This window comes from Nyctereutes procyonoides, unplaced genomic scaffold (assembly GCF_905146905.1).
Source record: "Nyctereutes procyonoides isolate TBG_1078 unplaced genomic scaffold, NYPRO_anot_genome, whole genome shotgun sequence".
In the NCBI taxonomy this organism is placed as follows: domain Eukaryota; kingdom Metazoa; phylum Chordata; class Mammalia; order Carnivora; family Canidae; genus Nyctereutes; species Nyctereutes procyonoides.
The window spans coordinates 107,519,726-107,542,257 of NW_026575125.1; the positions used below are offsets into that span (position 1 = coordinate 107,519,726).

Genomic DNA, 22,532 nt, shown 5'->3' on the forward strand with positions numbered 1-22,532 from the left:
AAGAAAGAGTTGCTGTCTGCTTAAAGAATCGGAATCCTGGGCAGCCCGGGTGGCTCAGCGGTTTAGCACCGCCTTCAGCCCAGGGTGTGATCCTGGAGACCCAGGTTTGAGTTCCACGTCGGGCTCCCTGCATGGAGCCTGTTTTTCCCTCTGCCTGTGTCTCTGCCTCTCCCTTTCTCTCTCATGAATGAATTAAAAAAAAAAAAAAGAATCTGAATCCTGGTCCTATTTCTCCATTCTCCGTAGCTGGCTCTTCAACTTCCAGGGTTGCAGAGAACATGTGACGTGGACCTGAATTGAAAAGGGCTGACCAACTGTGTGTGCTCTAAACATATTTTGTGATATGGGCGCTACATCCAGCAGTAGCACAAGGCCGAAGTTAAAAATAAAGCTACTGCACGGCATGCCACCACTTCAGAGAGACCTTCTTTTTACCCGACACACTTTTTCTCTAAGATATCTGATAGCTCCCTCCCTCCTCTCCTTCAGCTCTCTGCCCAAATGTCACCTTGGAGAGAACTTTCCAGATCATCTTCTCTAAAACAGCAGACTTCTGCATTCACACTCTACCAGTTTTTAATGCTTTGCTTTTTCCTTCAGAGCCTTTATCAGTACCTGACATATGTGTATGATTGCAGGCTCTCCCCCAACACTACACTGTACTGTGAGCTCCATGGGGTAAGACTTTGTTTTGATCACTGTTCTATGCCCAGCACTCAGCCTGGCATACAGTAGGCACTCAAGAGACATTCAATAAATGAATGAACCTACCAACTGAGCAACAGAGGCAGCCAAACATCAACTCCTATGGAGACCTCAACAGCTAATGTAACCTAACCAGACCCCAGACAGACTGGGGCCTGAGTCTTAGCTGGCTTTATAAGGAATAAGTTCTTTCTTCATACAACTTGCGAACACACTGGTTTCAAATTAAAAACAATGCTTTAACCAGATTAAGACAATTTCCATTTAGCACTTTGCTGCAAAACTGGAAAGGTCTTTTTAAATACTTGCACTCATTCATGGAAGTGAGGACCTTGAAACATTTGATCAGTAGTAATCTGAATGCTCAGACAAAGCAGATTTATCAGAATTTATAAAACTCTCTGTAACTAATACTGTTAGTTTTACATACAAGAAGGCTGATGGCACTCAGTAGATGATGGATTCCTAAAGCAACCTATGGAAGTGGCATCACGGGTGTGATGACATAGCACTGACATAAAGGAGAATGCACCAAACGAAAAGTAGGCAAGTTCTAGGGAAAGAGAGCAGTCACTTCCCATTCAGAACACATCATCTTAGAAATACTACCAAGAAAATGAGAAAAAAGATCGCTTCCTAGCAGGAGGAATGAAGCAGGCCTTGAAATTTAGAAACTTGGTCTCTAATATCTGTGATAATGCTACCATGAGCTCAGCTTGGCAAAATCACTGAATTGCTCATAAATTAACTACAAAATTTCTCAGTAATTGAGCATCACAGCTCCTGTATTTGGCTACACTTCCACGAGAAGCAACAAAGAGCCATTTCAGTTGTTAAAGCTATAAATGTGTATGCCTACCCACCACTTCTGTATCAAAAGAACACATATCATCTTCTTTACGGAGTAAGAGATGTTCGGAAGACAAAAAAGGGCAAAAAATGTAATTGCTCAAGCAATCCAAGGCTTTATCCAGGGATCACAGCTTCTTAGCCAGTTGAAAGATCAACATTTTTCTAGAAAATCAACCCGAGAAACTGCAAAGGTGTGAGATTTTCTTTGATGAAATATTAAGTTACACCATTTTAGGATTATTGGGAAACATGGTTTGCATTGATTAAAAGAAATACTCTTAAGGTTATCTCAATTCCAACAGGATGTATCAAATAACTTTTAAGAAGAAAGTAACAATAAGTACATTACTAAAGCAAAGACATAAACATTTGCTATTGTCAAAAACCAGGGCAAGAAGATTAACTATTGAATGAATGAATGAATGAATGAATGAATGAATAAATAAATAAATAAATTTCTTTTACTTTGAACATACCTCTCTCATCACTACAATCCAATACAAAAAAGGTAATTTATTAATAGCCAACGTAAAGTACATAATAATAAATAACTAGGGAAACAAACCTGTTGTGAGAATCCACAGAAGAATTGGTACAAAAATTGTGGCAAGATGAAACAAAGGTTCTGGAAAAAAATGTAAAAAAGGGTTAATGTTTTCACTTTAACTTTCAAAACTAACACAGGATACTGGACTCCAAATAGTCTATAGTCAATCCTAAATCCTTCTAATATCATAAATAAATCTCCATTAGAGTTGTAAGCAGACAACTCAAAAGACAAATGATTAATTCATATTAATACCCACTTTTGCCTTACCAAGTAGTAGGAGGATCTCATTTTATGAGAACCTTTTGCTCTTCTTTTTTTTTTCCTTTTGCTCTTCTTGAGAGAAGAAATAATCTCATACAAATACAAACATCTAGGTATTACCCCTTAAATGCCAATTTGATTCGCAAAATCAATATAAGGTAGACTGACATAAAGCTCAAAGTGTACATTTAAAGTCAATTAATGCCAGGATCCCTGGGTGGCACAGCGGTTTGGCGCCTGCCTTTGGCTCAGGGCGCGATCCTGGAGACCCGGGATCGAATCCCACGTCGGGCTCCCGGTGCATGGAGCCTGCTTCTCCCTCTGCCTACGTCTCTGCCTCTCTCTCTCTCTCTCTCTCTCTGTGTGTGTGTGACTATCATAAATAAATAAAAATTTAAAAAAATAAATAAAATAAAGTCAATTAATGCCAATAAACAGCCAGGATATTCTTATAGTATATGTCAACACTAACAGTATCAACTAATGCTTTACCACCTTTGTTTCTGCCTCATCAAACAATCAACATATTATTATTGACCACCTATTCCATGCAAAGATGGTATTGTGGGTGATACAAAAACAGGACAAAACTTCTTACTTCTACAGAACTTATTTAATTGGGAGAATACTAAAAACAAACAGGAAAAAATACAAGCCGAGAATTCATAAGGCAGGAAAAGCCACCAGGTAGGACTATCAATACTGAAATTAATGTCTTCAGGCAAAATTACCAGAACTAGTATTTTCAAATGAGTGCTATCCGTCAAGGTAGGATGCGACCTTATTTCAGTGCTGCTGTTACTTGTTCATAACGTCTCTGGGTAGCCCTTCTAGAGCCCATTTTTGGGCTATGTCAGAACATCAGTCTCTCCTTCCGTCACACATTCTCACTTCACTCATTTACCAGGCTAGGAGGCTCAAAGCTCGTTTTTAAAAATCCAATGCATCCTCGAAGGATGAACATCTGCCATAGCTGAGGATACTTAGGCGAATATACTACAGGCTCTAGAGGATGTTCCTCAAGAAAAGTGCTATATATATATTGAGTAAGCCCTATAGCATCAGAGTGCCAGAGCTCCCAAGGTCATCATCTTGGAAGACTGACACTCATGGGTACGCATCAGTTTTGGTAGGATGCAAAACCACACTTAAAAATTGAGTGCTCTGAGGTTGGAGGAGGCAGTACTCAGTGAGGATCATGAAGATGCTTTGTGGGAAGGGGAAGTCTGACTCTCACAAGAATGTAAGTCCCACGACAACTGAGACTTTGCCTGTTCTATTCCATTATGAATCCTCTGGTTTTAAAATGGTTCTTGGCACATGCTAATACATTCAAACACATCTGTTGACTGAGTGAATAAAAGAATTAGAATTTGAACAAGGTGTTAAGGATGGATAAGATTGGTTAACAGTAGGAACCAAGGCAACCTTATATTTTAAACATATAAGGTAAGACAGGGTCAGACAGGGGGGTGCCTTAAAAGACAAACTAATCCTTAGACAATGGAGAGTGGTGTTTCTGGAGGACCAGTTAAAAAGTGGCATTTTCTAAACATTAACTTGGCTGAATTACGCAAGGTAGATTGAATGGAGAAAGAGAAGGCAGGAACACCCGTCACTGAAGCACTCCAGGAGTGAAGCAATTGTTATTTGAAGATGCACTGACAAGGTAAGAGGAAGGTAGGTTTTTCAGCTCAGCCAAAGAGGGTTGAAAGTATTAGAAGTCATCTTGGGATAAAAGGCCGTAGTAGAAAAGGAGCACTGCTAAGTCAGTAGCTAAGATGACTACGGGCACAGAGAGCCTAATGAATATGGAGGGTATTTTATCTACACAAATAATCCCCTAAATTTGGAACAGGGATAGGTTAATTACTGACCACTGGTAAACAGCCATTTTAATTCTTGTTTTGTTTGTCTTAACAGAGCATTCCTTCCATCTGGTGGTAGGTGCTTGAATTGCAGGCCAAAATCTTAAGGAAGGCAAACCAGGACTCAGGAATAAGATCAGAGTGTTAGGCAGATATGCACAGCAAATCTTCACGGGCTCCCTTACGAGGGGAAATTGAGAGAGTATCGACCTGTCCCCAAGGGGGGCTGTGAAATAGAGTGAGTCCAAGGCCTGACAGACTAAGTGTGATGTACAAAGAGTCCTGGACTGAGAATAAGTAAACCTATTGTGGACATCTAGCTCTGCCATTTTTGAGCTGAGGAGGGAAAGGCAAGTTATGCAAACTCTCCGAGCTCTGCTTTCCACATATTTTTTTAAAGATTTATTTATTTATTTAGTCATGACAGACACAGAGAAAGAGAGGCAGAGACACAGGCAGAGGAAGAAGCAGGCTTCATGCAAGGAGCCTGATGTGGGACTCGATCCCAGGTCTCCAGGATCACACCTTGGGCTGAAGGCGGCGCTAAACCACTGAGCCACCTGGGCTGCCCATGTATGGCTTTAAGAATATTAAAAGCTAGTTATTTTTTTAAAATTTATTTATGATAGTCACACACACACACACACACACAGAGAGAGAGAGAGAGAGAGAGAGAGAGAGAGAGAGAGAGAGGCAGAGACATAGGCAGAGGGAGAAGCAGGCTCCATGCACCGGGAGCCCGACGTGGGATTCGATCCCGGGTCTCCAGGATCGCGCCCTGGGCCAAAGGCAGGCGCTAAACCGCTGCGCCACCCAGGGATCCCAAGCTAGTTAATTAAGATCTGGGATTGATCACAGAAAACCAGCACACAAAAAGTTGCTGTGCTTCGCCTTTCTGAAATATAGGGTATGAATTCCAAATACTGTAACAGTTTCAATCATTTAATTTGCACATTAACTTGGTAAGATATCTACAAACTAGAATCTTATTAAGAACTTTGGTAAATTCTATCCCCTGGTAGACACAAATGGGTAAGCAGGCTCAGTCTAATGTGAACTCTAATGCTCGGTGATAAAAGAAAACCTCTCAATTCGATGCACTGAGCAAGTTACAACACTGCTTCTATGTTATTGATCCAAAAAGCATAACCTCAATCTAATGATAAGTGAACTTTAGACAAACCCAAACTGAGGGACATTCTACAAACTGGCCAGTACTTTTCAAAAATGTTAAGATCGTGAAGACAAAGAAGATAGGAGTACGCCAGTGTAAAGAAAACAAAGACACCTAATTCTGGGAAATGAACAAGGAGTAGTGGAAGGGGAGGTGGGCAGAAGGTTGGGGTGACTGGGTGATGGGCACTGAGGGGGGCACTTGGCGGGATGAGCACTGGGAGTTATGCTATATGTTGGCAAATTGAACTCCAATATAAAAATTTAAAAAAAAGAAAGAAAAGAAAATGAAGGAGGTATGACAGCTAAATGCACTCACAAGCCTGAGATGGACCACAAGGATTATCAGTGGGACCTTTGGCAAAATTGCAATACTACATATGGACTAGTTAACAATGTGCCAATTAATTTCAATTTATGGATCTTGACAGCTATGTTGTGTGTTACCTAAGGTGCTAACGGTAGACAAGAATATATGAAAATCATTTTACTAATTTTGTGACTTTATTTAAAGACTGAATTTATTTCAACATGAAAAGTGAAAAAAACTTTAAAAACTATAGCGAACAGAACATAGGACAAGAGATCAAGTTCTGGTCCATGTCAGCTTCAAATGATTTTCATGCTTTATTTTTTTTTAAAGATTTTACTTATTTGAGAGAGAGAGAGCGAGAGCAAGAGAGAAAGAGAGAGAGAGAGAGAGAGAGCAAGCACGCATGCACAAGCAGGGGGAGCAGCAGAGGCATAGGGAGAAGCAGGCTCCCTGGGGAGCAGAGCGCCTGATGTGCTGCTCAGTCTCAGGACCCTGGGATCATGACTTGAGCTGAGAGTAGATGCTTAATCCACATACTTTAGACCTTACGTCACCTTCCCGTATGCCAGGGACATTAGGCATAAAATGAGTTAGGCTTGTATTATTAGGCTTGCATTATTTTCATGGCCTCCAAATTGTGCTCTGAGGAATCTCTGGGCAAGACAAGAAGGTTGAGCAAGGACACAACCCTGAACCCATAATCCTTTAATGAATGCAATTCTGCTGCTATCTGTTTTATCTGTAGAATTTCAATTGAAAAGAGGACTCTGCTACTAAAAAGACTAGTTCAGAATATTGTTTAGGATAAAAAGGGAACGAACTATTGATATATGTTACAACATGGATGAAACTCAAAAACATTATGCTAACTGAAACAGGCCAGACACAACAGAGCACATATGATTTTATTTATATGAAGTTCTAAAACAGGCAAATCGAATGTGCGTACTGCATAAATTATGCCTAAATTTATATATTATATGTTGTAAGTATCACTATATATTGAGCGGCAATATAACTCAGATTAGTCATTGCTGCAAGGCAGAGGAGACTGACCGGGAAGGCTCACATGGGAATGTGCTGGGATGATGGTTACACGAATGTAAACATTTGTCAAAATGGAACTATACACTTTTAGTGGGTACATTTTATTGTATTTAAACTCCAAGAAAGTTGACTTAAAAATTTCATCCCAAATTGCTGCATTAAAAGGAATTTCTAGTTTCTTTTTTTTTTTAATTAATTTATTTACTTATGATAGTCACAGAGAGAGAGAGAGAGAGGCAGAGACACAGGCAGAGGGAGAAGCAGGCTCCATGCACTGGGAGCCCGACGTGGGATTCGATCCCGGGTCGCCAGGATTGCGCCCTGGGCCAAAGGCAGGCGCCAAACCGCTGCGCCACCCAGGGATCCCTCTAGTTTCTTTTTAAAAATATTTATTGGGATCCCTGGGTGGCACAGCAGTTTAGCACCTGCCTCTGGCCCAGGGCGTGATCCTGGAGTCCCAGGAAGGAGTCCCACATCAGGCTCCCTGCATGGAGCCTGCTTCTCCTTCTGCCTCTCTCTCTCCCTGTGTTTCTCATGAATAAATACATAAAATCTTAAAAAAAAAATTTATTTGAGAAAGAGTGCATGTGAGCAGAGGGAGGGGCCAAGGGGCAGAGGGAGAGAGAAAAGCTCAAGCAGACTGCGCTCAGTGCGCAGCCCGACACAGGGCTCAATCTCACAACCCTGAGATCAGGACCTGAGGCGAAATCAAGAGTCAGACACTTAACTGACTGAGCCACCCGGGTGCCCCAGGAATTTCTAGTTTCTGATTCATTAGATAAATCACCTATGTTTTGTAGACCACAAATCTCAGTACTAAGATAGCAAAAGAACTGTGAAAAATAGGAAGAAAATCTTATGACCAAGCTGAGTCAATGCTGGGTTAGATGGTGATAAGTCAAATTACAAATATTTTGTTACATACCTTATAGAAGAAATACTGTACAAGGTGTGCTATTCTCACATAATATAGATGTCCATGAGCCAAGAGCAGTTTCTTTAAATGTTTAAACTTTGGAACAGCATAATCGCTATTCCTGGCTGCTTGGCGGCCTTCTTTGCCTTTAATACCTAAAAAAGAAAAGCAACCCTCTTGATTTATTATTTTCACACTTTTAATTTACGTACGTGGCACAGTTCGGGCATGTAGATTTGTTTTTTAACCAAAATATGCTGTAACAGTGACAATGAATCTTAACAAACAAAAAGTAAAACTAGGTTTAGATGGTAATTACTTGTTTATAACACAATATAAAATGATTAACTAGAATCATTGTTTTCATCATTACAAGGCAAAAATTATCTTAAGGAAAAAACTCAATCTGAAAATTATTTTAAAGGCACTTAGTAAGTGCTGCTAGACAACGGACCTGGGGTTTGTGGTCTAGGAGCTCAGAACAGAAGCATTACAATGAGATGGGGAAGTCTTCTCACTGAATGGAACTCTAAGTAGTAGCCCAAGTATTCCATGAGGTCAAGCAACTTTAGGCCATTTCCATATGAATAACCAATGTGGAACACTGAATGGGGTTACTTCCCAATGGAAAAAATCTGGGAATCCAAACTGTAGTAATAATAATTCCCAAGATACGAATACTATTATTTTCTCCCCTCAACAAAACAAAACAACCCAAAACATTTGTTGGGGCGTTAGGATTGCTGCCTATCAGCAGCCTGACGTAGGAAAAAAATGGTGCAGGCAGTAGAAAAAGCTGTTGTTGCATGCCAACATATACATTTGACACTACAGCCCAAAGCACCCATAAATATTGCCATGTGGAAAACCAGCCAACCAATTATTCCGTAGACCCAAACAGTTAAGAATCTCAGAAGATATAGTGCAGCAACATAAGCAGGCGATGTGGCCAGGGGCAGAAAATCAATAAAATTTCATGCATGCTGTCAAAGTGAGAGCTAAATGATCAATTGCACTGCCAGTAGGTTTGGGAAATTCACTTCACTTGGCTAATATAAAAATATCCTCTAACTTTGTATTGCTACATTCCCACCAAGGGTAGGATTTTGGGATGAACATGTCAGAGGATGATCTTTATTCATTCAATAATTATCATTCCTAAATTAAAATTCAAGATGAGTAACCAAAACATTCTCTCTAGAATTTAAGATCACTCTACCTACAAACAATACTGATACCTTATAGCCGCCATCTCATTAGGTGATTCTTACCTATTCCCACATGGGATTCCAAGATCATGCTAACATCATTGGCACCATCACCTATCGAGAGTGTTATTGGGCTGCCTTTTAAATTCTTCACCATTCTGACAATCTAAACATTAAATACAAAAGAGGTACAGAGAAGGTCAAAGCAGAATGTGAGACTACTACATTGCAGGTATATGCCTCATTCACACTTGCCAATGGAGGCCTTGCACACAAGCAGAAAGGTAGTTTGTGCATATACATACGATAGCTTTGAATTCTCAGAGGTAAAAGAACACAGCTTTTCAAATATAACACCAGTGCCCATTTTTTTTCTTGGTTCCAGGCATATACGAAGTGTCAGAAAACCTTGTCTCCTACCTATACCAGAGGCTAACGTGTTTCCCTCTTTTGTCATCACTCCACGCATCCTTTCAGATGACATGTTGAGTGTGACAGTGAAGATCAGAAAGCTCATTTGAGGTAACATGCATAGGGCTACTGGAATAAGAGTGGGAAGTAAGAGAACAATGCTTCTAGAACCTCTCCAGCTCTCTTCCCTGCAGACCCAACCATTCCCTTCGGTGCATTCTCATATTCCCAGGGTCTTCCCTAATGGCAAATTCTTACACACATCCAGCTGCCAACTAAACTTTATGAAATCTCCCAAACCCAATATGATTTAAACTCTTGGGCAGGTTATCTGTGTTTTTAAATGGGGGCATCTTAAAGGTGGTGGGATCTGCAGAAATTTCCCTGAGCTATGTGTATAAAGCCAGTCACTATTCTGAACGTCTCTTCAAGTTGTGTCAAGGGCACAATGCAGCTCACAGCTGTGCTCATGGCAGGTACCGAATAAAATAAATCTTCTGCTGGAATCACTTGTGGAAGTCTACTGGGGGAGCAGCTGCCCTCCCACCCTATGTTTTAGACAATTACTGCTTTACGTGTCACTCCTCAAACCCTTCTAGAATCTGGCAGTTTTAAAAAAAGTGTATATAATGCAGAAGCTAAACTAATGCCGTGCAGAAATTCTGTCCTCAGAATTGCTTTCAGCAGTTAACATAAATAAAATCCATTTTCAACAATAAGTGATTAAAAATAATTGACACGAGGCTAAGCCACCCCATAGTCTTTTCTTTAAACAAAATTTAGTAGGTTTTAGTTGTACTAGGTAACATATAAAAACCCACATCCAATTCCATTGAACACAAAAATGCTGTTATTGTGAAATGCCAGCTTTCCCCTATTCCATTCCCTCCCTCAACTTGGATCTTTTCAGAAATTTTTAGAGACTCTTAGAAATAATCTGTAAATAAGTGAAAGACAAAATTAAAGAGCCTGAACTAAATGTGTTTTTGATGGGCTACATAATCCTGGTTAACCTCACTGCACCTGTGATACTAGTAAAGTCATGATTTGCACCTCAAGAAAGAAAAATTGCAGCCAGGAAAGGTCTAGGGAAGGCAATAAAATTATCGAGGATGACAGGTTGTGCATAAAAATATAGGTTAAGAATATTAAAGGTCATCCTTGTGGAAAGATAAAAAGACATATAGTCATGGACTATAACATCATGAAAGATTTAGATAGAAAAACATGTTTTTTTTTAAACTGTGCCCTGGGTCACCTGGATTAAGAACTTCTCAACCTCTAAGACAGCTTCATGAGAAAGAAATCAATTTGCCAAAAACGATTTATCGATCAACTACAACTGCACACAACACAATGTGCAAACATCCAAGAAAAGACAGAAGGCTGGTCACACACCTTAAGAAACATGTCATGGAAAAGTAGAGATAGGGAATAAGTAGGGGAATATTAGGTAATCAGATTAACAAGAAGTGCCAACAGTGTGAAGTATCTGTGCAAGGGAATACAACCCTGTCATCTAAGTTGTCCACCCAAGAAAGCCCTGGATGCCAGAGAAGGGAGAGGAGACTACATGCCAGAGTAATCAGGAATGATTTTACAGAAGGAAGGGTAACTTTATCTAACTGATGAAAGATGGTTAAAGATTTGCATGGATGGGGAAAAGGGGCTTGGAGGAATATTCCAGAGAGAGGGAGAATGGCATGATCCAAGGCACATGCCCAGGTTAAGTACAATATATGCTCAGAAGACAGACTGACTTGACCAGATCAATGCGTTTTCATAGAGGGGGCATGGACAGCTGTACCTGGGCCCAGATCAACAGGCAGTGATATTATCAAAGTGGGAGCAAGGTGTAGGAAGAACAGGAAGAAAAAGCAAGGCTGCAGGCAAAGAGCCAAGTTAGGTGGCTAGCTACAGGTGGAGTTTGATGAGCTATTAAAGGTCTGTGCCTGTGGGATGCCTGGATGGCTCGGTGGTTGAACGTCTGCCTTTGGCCCAGGGTGTGATCCCGGGGTCCTGGGATTGAGTCCTGCATCGGGCTCCCCATAGGGAGCCTGCTTCTCCCTCTGCTTATGTCTCTGCCTCTTTCTCTGTGTCTCTCATGAATAAATAAATAAAATCTTAAAAAAAAAAGAAAAAAGGCCTGTGCCTGTAAGGAAAGAAAAGATGAAAAAGACGACATACTCGAAAATGGACAGAATTTGGTGACTGATACCACATGGGAAGGTAAAGCATGGGTGAAGTCAACACAGATTTCAAGGTTCTAAGTCTAGAACGCTAGAAGGACAGTGAACTCAGTAATTGCTGCAGAAGAAGACAAGGAAGATGATGGGCTGTAAAGAAAGCTGAGTTGAGCTAATGACACAGGCAAGGACATGTGTCCAGTAAGCAGCTGGAGAAGTGAAGCAGAATCCCAAGTATCTGGATTGGAGAAGTAACTAGAAAAACACATACATGGACATGACAGAGGAGTAGGTGATGTCCTGGAAGATGGGACTAGAGCAAAGGAAATAAAATAGGTCCAGGATTGAACTACAGGGAGGCTCCATATTCTGGGTGGGAAAAGCAGTACAGGGTCAGGAATTCAAATAACTGCCTGGGTAGCAGAGTAGCTGGAATCCTAGTGAGCAATTTGAGCAACAGACAATCAATGTAGGAAAAATGAAGAGAGAGACTGTCTCTGACTAAAGGGACGATTTCTACGGATGTGGTTCTGGTAGGACCTACTTCCTCAGCTGGAGCTAACCAAAGCTCTGAAGGTTGAAGAAAAAAAAGAAGAGCATGATTGTGGTGGTGATCAAGAGTGAAAAGAAAGTAGACTGAGACAATGCCCTAAATTAGGGTGGGCTGTGTGTGCGCATGCATGTCCATGTGTGTGACGTAGGGAGTAGGGTTTGGATAAAGGACGAACCAAAGACACAGCCATTCCTTGAGTCTAGAGCAGGCAGCTGAAGAAAATGAAGAAGCAAGAGCGACACATGTGAAAGAATACAGTGCACAGAACACTGAAAAATCTGTAAGAGACTCTAAGGGTCTTGGTACCAAGTGAAGCAGATCCACATGGGCTGGGGGAGCTGGAGACAACAGCATTTGGGAGGTGGCCCTGGAATTGGGTTTAATTATGAGTAAAACTTCTGTTAGGCCAAAAGGAATTCAGAGAGAGTGCCAGATGAGGAAGGCTTCAGAGGTTGTGTGAGCCTGGCAAGTGGAAGGGACACACAGGGAGGAACCGCCACCAGGAGTGGAGAGGATTCAGGCTGGCTATGGGAAGGACAATGGACACAGAGCATGTGGAGACATGGTAAGTGCCAGCAGGGGCGAGCCCGTGTGCCAGAGTCACCCGCCCCTCGTCCTCATAGACTAGGAAACCATGACAGCATCCGAGTGAGAACATATAATGGGAGAAGTGGTGTTTTAACGAGATTAACTGGGGAGCATGGCAAGAGACTGGAGGGGGAAGGGCAAAAGCCAGGAGGCTAACGAGGAGCCTGAATCACAGAGTCGGTGTGAGAAGTCACTGGGCTCAGGCTGGCATGGAAGTGAGACTTACAAAGATGCTCCAAATGAGATCTGTGACAAAAGGTATAGGGTCAATGGGGCGCACTGACTATATACAGAGTGGGGGAGAAGAGACGGGTCAGAGATAGTCTGGTGACGTAGGGAGCAAAAGAAATGTGGCACTGGTGACAAGATTAATGAAGACAAGTGAGAGAAATGGCCCGAGGGAGAAAATGAGAAGATCTGTCTTGGACACTGGAATTTAATATGACGGGGGGGGGGGGAGTCCACGTGGAGCTGTCTAGCAGGCAGCTCAAGGTAGATTTCACGGAGAGGCAAAGTCAGTAGCAGAGACTATCAATGAGAGCCCCAGAAATTCATGTTTAGAGACAGGCTCTAAGTGAAAAGCAGAAGGAAGACTTAGCCCCAGAGAAAAATGATAATTAGTGAGAAGTGAGAAGATGAAACAAAATAAAAAGGCACTAGGTTGCCAAGTAGGACAAAAAAAAAAAGTCAAGATGTGGACCAGAGACAGAAAGCAAGGGAGGAAAGTTCTAAGGAGGATATTACTGATGGCCTTAAATGCAGCAGAGAAACGAGGGGCAAAACACAAGAAGGCGCAGCAGATCTGGCAAGGAGGCTGCTGCTCTCCTCTAGGAGCCCCAGGGGGATGGGAGGAGAAGAAGGAACACACAGGGCTGATGTAACAGGGGAGCGACTAGCGGTGCTACGGGGGCAGCCCTCGCCAACCACTCAAGGAGAGAAGCGTGGAAGGCAAGGAACAGGACGGCCAACTAGAGGGGACAAGAGGCACGGGTTAATTCAAAGTGCTAGGCAGACCTCTGAATCTGACTGCAAAGAAGCAGCAGCCTGCTTATCCCAAAAAGATGGAATAAGGTAAAAAGGGCTGTGTGAAGAAACAAATTAAAAGTGAACATTTGCACACACATGTATAGAAATGCCCGGAACGGAACATGAACCAATAGCCACTTACCTGGGCTTTCTGTAATGGTGCCATCCGACAGCAGAGCACTGCAGTGCACTTCATGCATATCTGTAAGAAAATGCTTTTGTAGTTGTTAGAACTGGAGTCTTGACTAGAATTTAATATGAGTGACAATGTGGAGCCATCGATGATCAATCCATATTCCTGATGTTCTGTCCATGCTCTGGAAAAGGAAAACAATGCTGTCATTGAATCTCCTATACATTCCTATTTAGAAACCTAATGTGTATGTGTGTGTTTTTAAGATTTTATTTATTTATTCGTGAGAGACACAGAAAGAGGCAGGGACATAGGAAGAGGGAGAAGCAGGTTCCTGGCAGGAAGCCCGATGTGGGACTTGATCCCCGGACCCCAGGATCACGCCCTGATCCAAAGGCAGATGCCACCCAGGTGCCCCAGAAACTTGATGTTTTTTAAAACCACAAAGAAGAGGGTCTCACATAAGAGTCATCATCAATCTGGTTCCTGAACCTATAAGCTGTAAAGAAGCAACTGTCTCTGATAATGGCACAACAGAGATTTTTTCCATGACATCTTTGAGACCCAAGTTGCCCATATAGATTCAAAGTTCTAAAAGGTATAAAAATAATGGACATTTAGCAGCCAGTCTCTGTAGGAAACTCAAGGTGAATTATAGGAATTACAGATCAGTCAGTCAGACTCTGGGATGAAGACAGACCATCAGTCTGAAAACTGCTTAATGATACAGGAAAAAGACAAAATGGCTTTGTCTACAAATCACAGAAGACCTTTTCCTGAACAACAAAGCCTGTCAATAGACCTGGCTTCTCAAAAATGATGGGGCACCTAAAAGACATGGTGTTCATTAAAAAATACCATATGATAATGATGTATGTTCCTTAAAGAAGTATCATCTTATACTGGATTAGTGCTTCTCAACCATAGCCTTCCCACTAGACTCATCTGGGCAGCTTTAAAAAATGGCCCATGCCTGAGGTCTATTCCCAGACAAATTAAATCAGAGTATCTTGGGCAGTGCTTGGTTATTTATAGGTCTATGTTTCAGAAAGCCCTGTAGGTGATTCTCATGCATAGCCAGGACGACTAAGAGATATTGGGTGCCAGGAAAGACAAATATAACAGGTGCCAAGTGCTTAAGAAAAACATATGGGAGGGGTGCCTGGGTGGCACAGTTGGGTCAAGCGGCCGACTCTTGGTTTTGCCTCAGGTCATGATCTCAGGGTCATGAGATCGAACCCCACATTGGGCTCCATGCTCAGTCTGCTAAGGTTCCTCTCTCCCTCTACACACACACCCCGACCCCCAACATGCATGCCCCCTCTTTGTCTCTAAAATAAATAAATCTTAAAAAAAAAACATAGGAGGGAGAACTTACAACCGAGGAAATTCTACCAATTAATATTTAATTTTTTTTGTAATTAAGAAGAAAACAGTGATTAAGCCATTTTTACGCAGGGAATCTTGGATGCCATTTCAGCTGCACTGCTGCGTAAGTATTAGACACAGCACGATGTCATCATTATCGATTCATTTGTCTAATTTTAGGCTTCCTGAAGCTTAATGTTTAAGGGAATCTTGTAAAAATTCCTGAGACTTTTGTTCAAGTGTCGATTCTGACTCACTAGGTTTGTGGGGGGACAGGAGATTCTCCCTTTCTGACAAGCTCCTAGAACTAATGGAGCTGCTGTTTTATGGACCAAACGTTTCAGGCCTGAGAGCCCAACATGCCTCCTCTTTCCTTTATTCCATATTCCCCTGGTGTATTCTAACACTATAGTATTTTCTACTTTTCCATAATCTGCTTCATCATTTTATTTTATTTTAAAGATTTTATTTATTTATTCATGAGAGACAGAGGAGGGGGGGAGAGGGAGAAGCAGGCTCCACGCAGGGAGCCCGACATGCGACTCGATCCCGGGACTCCAGGATCTCGCCTTTGGACAAAAGCAGGCGTTAAACCACTGAGCCACCCAGGGATACCCTGCTTCATCATTTCAAAAGCATGTTTTGTTCACTAATCAAAGGGAGATCAATCACATGTTCTCCTTTGCTTGTCTACCCACAGAGCTAACTTAATGTGCAGAGAACGGTGTCTCAGTATCAATCAAGCGATATTTATAAACATCAACTCTAAGTAGGACACATGAAAAGAGTGGGAAGGATCATGAACTAATCCTTCCCTGGAGAACAGGAAAAGCTCCTTGAGGTGACCGAAGTATACAGGAGAGAACACACGAAAACAAGATATGAGATGGCTCACGTCCAGACAGAGCTTGGGACAATAAATACACACAGGAAAGAACAGTAGAGCTGAAAGCCAGGGTAGAATGAGGCGACGGGAGAGAACGTGCACCATGGTGCACGAGGACAGCAAGTGGAAAAGGTCACTGGAGGCCTTTTATGTGGCCTCATTCTGTGTATAATGGAGAACCACTCGTCCAGCAGAGGGACTTACGGGATTCAGGGCATGAATTGCTGGGAATTTGGAGTGGAGCACTCATGGTGAGAAAGGAAACCTGAATAAGGCTTGATGGCTGATCTGAAGTGTGAGGGACAAAGAAGCAGAAGCTGACAAAAGTGATTCTGGGTCTGATGCTTATATAACCCGAGGGAAGTCTGTGCCCAACTCCAAAAAGATGAACAAGAGGGAATATTTTGAGATGGGGAGGTAAGTTTTTCATAAGCCTCGGCTTTTACAAAAGTGCCCGGGAGCTGCTGAATGGTGCTACGGGCTGAACTGTGTCCCATGCACCCCCTGCTCCTACTCCCCTGCAAAGTCCTATGTTTAAGTTCTCACCACCAGTTGTGATGGAGCCTTTTGGGAGGTGACATGGTTTAAGTGAACTCATGGGGGTGGAGTCTTTATGATGAGATTAGTGCCCTTAGAAGAAGAGACACCAGAATGTCATCTCTGTGCCATGCAAAGAGATACAGTGAGAAGGTAGCTTTCCAGAAAGAGGGGCCTCAACAGAACTCGACTCTACTGGCACCCTGACCTTGGACTTCTAGACTCCAGATATATGAGAAATAAATTTCTATTGTTTGAGCCACCCAGTCTATGGTATTTTTTTGTTATGTTAGCCGCAGCAGAGTAAGACAAATGGACAAGTAAAATATAATTTGGACTGCCTTTATACATACCATTTGGCTAAAGGAAGGAAACATTTATGATAGGCAACTAGTAAAACCATGTTTAATGCTCACTGATGCCCAAGTGCTAGAAGAACAACAGCTAGTTTAAAATTGGCCATAGCCTCATGAATGCAGGGAAATCACTTGTAAAGCTTGTTTAAGCACCAGAGACGAGGATCCAGACAGAGCACAGCTGTTAAAAGCATGGGCTCTGGAATTGGATAGACTTGCTCTACCTGTTATTAGCTGTGTGATCTTGACTAAGTTACTGCATCTCTCTGAGCCGTACTCTATCTGTAAAAATGAAGAAAATAAGATAGCCTTGCCAGGTTGTGATGAAGATGAAATGAGAATAATTCTATAAAATGCTAAATGTTGATCCCGACACAGAGAGTGTACTCAAGAAATGCAGAGTATCATCATCTAGGGGTCTTTGGATTTAGTGTAGGCACATCCTATAGCATTCCAGAAGAAGCAACTGATTTGCTTATGGCCATAGTAAAGTCCAGCAACTGGTTTAGAGCCTTGGTCAATGATCTCTGGGCACTGAATTATTCTGCATCAGTGGCTTTCCTTGAGACCTTTAAGTTCTACAAGTTCTTCCTAAGCAGCTAGTTGAAAGCAGAGTTGAAGTGGCCATGTTATTAACAGGCATTTGGTTCTCTTTGGAGTTCTGGTGTGTGAAAATCTACAGAGGAAATGGCTCCAGGACTTCAAATTACATGGAAAATGCTATAGAGACTGGTTTCGTTACATTCAATTTAAGAGACCACAAAAAGGAGCATTTTTTTCTTGACATGGATCAGGCCAGAGGATCAGGGTTAAATACTCAAACCCTAAACATGAAGAAACTGAACTACTTTTCTAAACCTTGAGAAATATAGGATTTTCTTTTAAATTAAAAGGGAGGTGGAAAGTACTAAATAATATTAAATGAGCCATTGGCCAAGTCCTCAGGGAAGGTTTTAATAACTCATAAGGATAAAACATCTGCAAACAAAGAATGATAAATCATAGAAAATGGAGTCTTCTGCATAAACAGCTGTGATTTACATTTGTACTCATGCCTAAATATAAGAAACTGATGCACTTTCTTACTTTTTAAGGCTTCTAGTACTTTTAGGAAAATCATGCAGCAACTTCTTACGATATTCTATCAACAATTCATGTAATCGATCTTCTTTCCTTTCACTTTCTTCGATCGTTTTTGTAGTCAGTTCCAAGAGCTCAGTGCTGGTTTGGAAAAGGCGGCACGCATAGCAGGTGGATTTGGCCGTCTCCATCTTGTCCCCAGTAAGCACCCAGACTTTCAGACCTGCTGCATGCAGAGCTTCAATGGTCTCAGCTGCTTGATCCTGTAGCCTGGGAACACAAAGGAAACCCTGTTATCCTTAAAACTTCTGGATAGAGATTCTGCAAGAAGGCTTACAAAAGAGAGTATTTTTACAATTCACACAATTCCAGAGTCCTGACATGTTATCAGCTGGTTTTCTCATATATCCTCTACTCTTTCTGAGCATGTTCTCTCTGACATAGTTTTACTTACTAAAATGAATTTCGAACAACGTGGTCTGGAAAAATTAATGACATCTCCTTAGATAACTGGTATCCAATGCTAGAATGGAGAGTCATACTCTTAGCTAAAATGTTCATGAACTCACCAAACATTCTTATTGTCACTTTAATGTAATTCATTATATTTTATATCTCACCATACAAATACTTAACATGGTTCAAAACGGAAAGAGCCAAACACATTCTAGTGAGATACCAAGGGAAGTTAGTGAATCTCCATTGCTGAGGAGCTTTAAGACCAGGAAAGCCAACCATCCCAAGAGAGAATTTAAGTATAAATCTGAAAGGCAAGGAAAGTAGAATACTTTCTTTGAGTTCCTATCCGCCAGAGAATAACAAAGAAATTAGACTAAATGAATCCTATTAAAATTTCAAAAGCTTCCAATGTGGATGTGGATGTGTGTGTGTGTGTGTGTGTGTGTGTATATATATATAAGCTTCCAATGTGTATGTGTATGTACACATACATACACATAGGTATATATACATATGTATATATATGTATGTGTGTGTATGTGTTTATAACTTTTTGTTAGGTCTCATAATTTGCATTTATAATTTCTTTGAACTCCTAAAATACTAAGAGTCTAAAAGGTCTTTCAGGCAGATCAATGCTGGAACCTTACAATCATGTTTTTTGTTTTTTAAATTCATGAAAGAGAGAGAGAGGCAGAGACACAGGCAGAGGGAGAAGCAGGCTCCATGCAGGGAGCTTGACATGGGACTCGATCCCGGGACTCCAGGATCACGCCTCGGGCGGAAGGCAGGCGTTAAACCGCTGAGCCACCCAAGGATCCCCCCTTATAATCATGTCTAGTGGAGCTCAGCCTGAAGAATTAAAGCAAATTATTTGAAAGTATGCGAAAACATGGTCTAACCTGTTGAACTAGGTTAGACTGAGTTCATGTTGTTTGCTCTAACTTGAATTTTCTTTCTGCTCATTTCTGTCTGTCAAAATCTTACCAATTCTATCAGGCACCAGCTCAAATGATGCCTGTAGCACAAAGCTCTCAATACTATTTCATAAACATCTACATAAATAAATGGATGGCTTTGTAAACATTCAAAAGATCTTAGAGATGACAGATTCATTCTTCTAAGCTACAAATATTTGACTTAAAAAAATCATTCCCACCCAATTAAAATGTTAAACTTAAAAAAAAAATCATTCCCACAAATAATTCAAAGTCTAATCTATCAACAGATGTGAACAAAAAGATTTCAAAATTTGAGAATAAATTACCAATCTGGACAAATACCACCCTAAATGACAGGTCATTAAAATAATAAGAATATCATTTGTAATTACTTGTCTTCCACTGCAGTGGCTCCAATCAAATTCATGTTTGTCTCAATATCATCAAAAACCTTTTCCATTTTTTCTTCTCTGTCTTGTAAGGCCATTTTTGCCTCTATGAGCTGTCTGTTAATTCTTTCATAATCATCTGGAGTAATTTCTTTGAAGGCTACACAAAGTGTCCGGTACCCATCCTAGAAGCAAAGTAGGAGATCTCTAGTTATCCAAATAATTGAAAAAAAATCCCACACTCTCTTTAAATACTCTTGCTTCACTGTACAAAAGAATCTGATACATGTTTAGTTAAAAAAAAACACTAACAGACTGCAACTAAAAAAGTAACATTCAATTAGGTTCGGAATAACAAAATAATAGCTCTTAGAGAAAAAAAAAAAGCAAAACATAAACCAAAGATTCTTGAAAAGTCTTCAAGTCTGCAAATTATGAACAGAAACTTGCTCCAGGATAATGTTTTACATTAAACAAGGAAAACAGTATTACTAAATCCCTCAATATAAAAATAGACCATAAAATAAGCTAAAATCTATTTAAACATTTAAATAGCAATCCCATAAAATAGCCATCTTCAGCATTTCTAGAGGGATATATAGACTCACCATTGCATTACGTTCCACATGGGCTTTAGTTAACTCAATTTCATGATTTTGCACCCTAGGGAAAACCGCTGAATCTGCTCCTTTACAAAAGAGAAGTATGTCTCCTAAAATAAATACAAAAACAATTACTCAACTTAGAATTATAAGACTGGTATTGGGATTTTAACAACAGACAACTTTTTTTTTTTTTTTTTTTTTTACAACAGACAACTATTAAAGTGGCCTCTCTCACCCAGCTGCTTAATATCCTGAGCCTGCCTGCAATGCTCACCCAAATGGAATGGGACATCTTGACCTTTACTACTATAGGACAATGATCACTACCCTTTAAGACCAATATGGATACAATTAATAACTTAGAGTGTACAAGTACCTCTATTAAAACATACTTCCTTTCAGTGAATCATGGAAGACTGTACTTATGTCAAGTAGTTGCTTCTGAGTTCTCTTTGAAAATATTGTCAAGCATGACTGAAAGGGCACACATGGCATCTACAGATGTCAAGGACCAAACTCAAGTACAAATGAGATAAAATCATTTCGAATGAACTACAGAGGTTGCTTTCAAAACAGCAGCTGGGCAGTTTTTCCTGGAAACTTGAAAAAAAGCACTGTAGAATGCTAGTACAAGTATGGCTTTTTATTAGTCTATGCATTCAGCAAAGTAGTCATGGTTGAGCATTAAGAAGACACTTCACCTTATAAGGCAAAATGCTGAGTTCAAGAAGTTAAAAAGAAGCACAGCTCTGAGGTCAAGGCAGACCACTTCCCCAGACATCACACCATTTGCAATAGAATGCATATGTGCATGTGTAATTTAAGAACACCAAATATTTCAAATATTAAGTGGTTTTCTTTCTAATTTTCTCTCACACATCCATAATGTGTTTACAAGTCACAAAACAAAACAAAAAGTCACAAAACAAATCTGGCATTCACATAATGAAATCAATTTAATGACCTAGCAATCACACCAAAAGTATGAATCAAATGGGGGATATTCCCTCAACGGGCTGTCTATATCTTCTCATTCTCACACTAAGGAATTTGGGATCGATTTGACACTAAAAAGTAAATTATCAGGATATAAAATCAAGGAAATTTGAATAACCACCTGGAGACAACCACAGTCTCTATTTCTCACACATACACACACACACACACACACACACACACACACACGCATCTGGGAGCCCACAAATAAGGCAGGAGTGCTCCCCCCATGGCTCTTGCTCAATCTGACCAGAAGAGAGCCACCATGGCTCCTCCAAAGGACATGGGGGAACCCTAGGATGGTGGTACTGGTTCCAATGCAAAGGGCATGCTTCTTCACTCTATCAAAGAGCCTAGCATGCTGGAGTAAAGCCAAAATACCCTTTCCCAGCAGTCTGGCCCTCAGTCATCCCTATCTTGCCCGTTCCCCGGAAGTGTTAAGCAGTGGGGAATGGGGTAGGTCAGGCAGGGAGATCCAGCAACTCTCTACACTCATGAATCCCACTGCTAGTTGAGTTAATCTCAAACCATCCAAATGTCCTGGGCTGCTACATGTAGACATTATTGGTGATTGGTCAGGACCGTAACTATAAAAAAGTCCCATTTTCAATTTCTGTTTGACACTCAGGACTGAAGAGCACAGCTCAGTTTCCAAGAAAAAGCATAGACTGTCACATGAGGGGTTCTGTCCCTGACAATTGGGCAAACTGAACATAAGTGCTTATGTAAATACATCAAGGCATACACAGAAGTTACTGCCCTGCATGACTTTGGGCAATCATCTATTACTACACGAAAAGCTTTCCTTTCTTAAAATAACTCATCAACATACAAATCTACAAGTGGAAAGAGGAAAAAAAATCAAGTTTTTAAAAAGTATGTATACCTGCTTGAGTCTTCACAATTACACTCATACGACGACGGACAGAATCGAAGTTTAAGGTGTGAAGAAGTTCATACCTTTATGAGGAGAAAAATGAGAAAAAGAAAATACCTAGACCACGCTGGGAAAAACAAACCATAGAAACATCTTGAATAGAGTTCTCTCCTTTTGGTAACGGCTGCTGGCTGTGTGCATAACTGGAACATTCCATTGTGTCTCTTTGGTTAAGGGAGATCTACATC

The 22,532-nt window shown here is 40.9% G+C and overlaps 1 protein-coding gene across 4 annotated transcripts in view; it reads right to left on the reverse strand.

The window, feature by feature from the left end:
- The window catches only part of ATP11C (ATPase phospholipid transporting 11C), a 182,319-nt gene that overhangs the window by 33,379 nt on the left and 126,408 nt on the right, over nt 1-22,532 (reverse strand). For all 4 annotated transcript variants that reach the window (XM_055337932.1, XM_055337931.1, XM_055337930.1 and 1 more), the window contains 8 exons: nt 22,294-22,367; nt 20,415-20,518; nt 19,810-19,991; nt 18,024-18,287; nt 13,800-13,974; nt 8,957-9,059; nt 7,695-7,840; nt 2,123-2,182 (listed from right to left, as the gene is read on the reverse strand). In XM_055337932.1, coding sequence (XP_055193907.1) covers nt 2,123-2,182; nt 7,695-7,840; nt 8,957-9,059; nt 13,800-13,974; nt 18,024-18,287; nt 19,810-19,991; nt 20,415-20,518; nt 22,294-22,367 — 1,108 coding nt within the window. The remainder of the gene's footprint in view (nt 1-2,122; nt 2,183-7,694; nt 7,841-8,956; nt 9,060-13,799; nt 13,975-18,023; nt 18,288-19,809; nt 19,992-20,414; nt 20,519-22,293; nt 22,368-22,532) is intronic.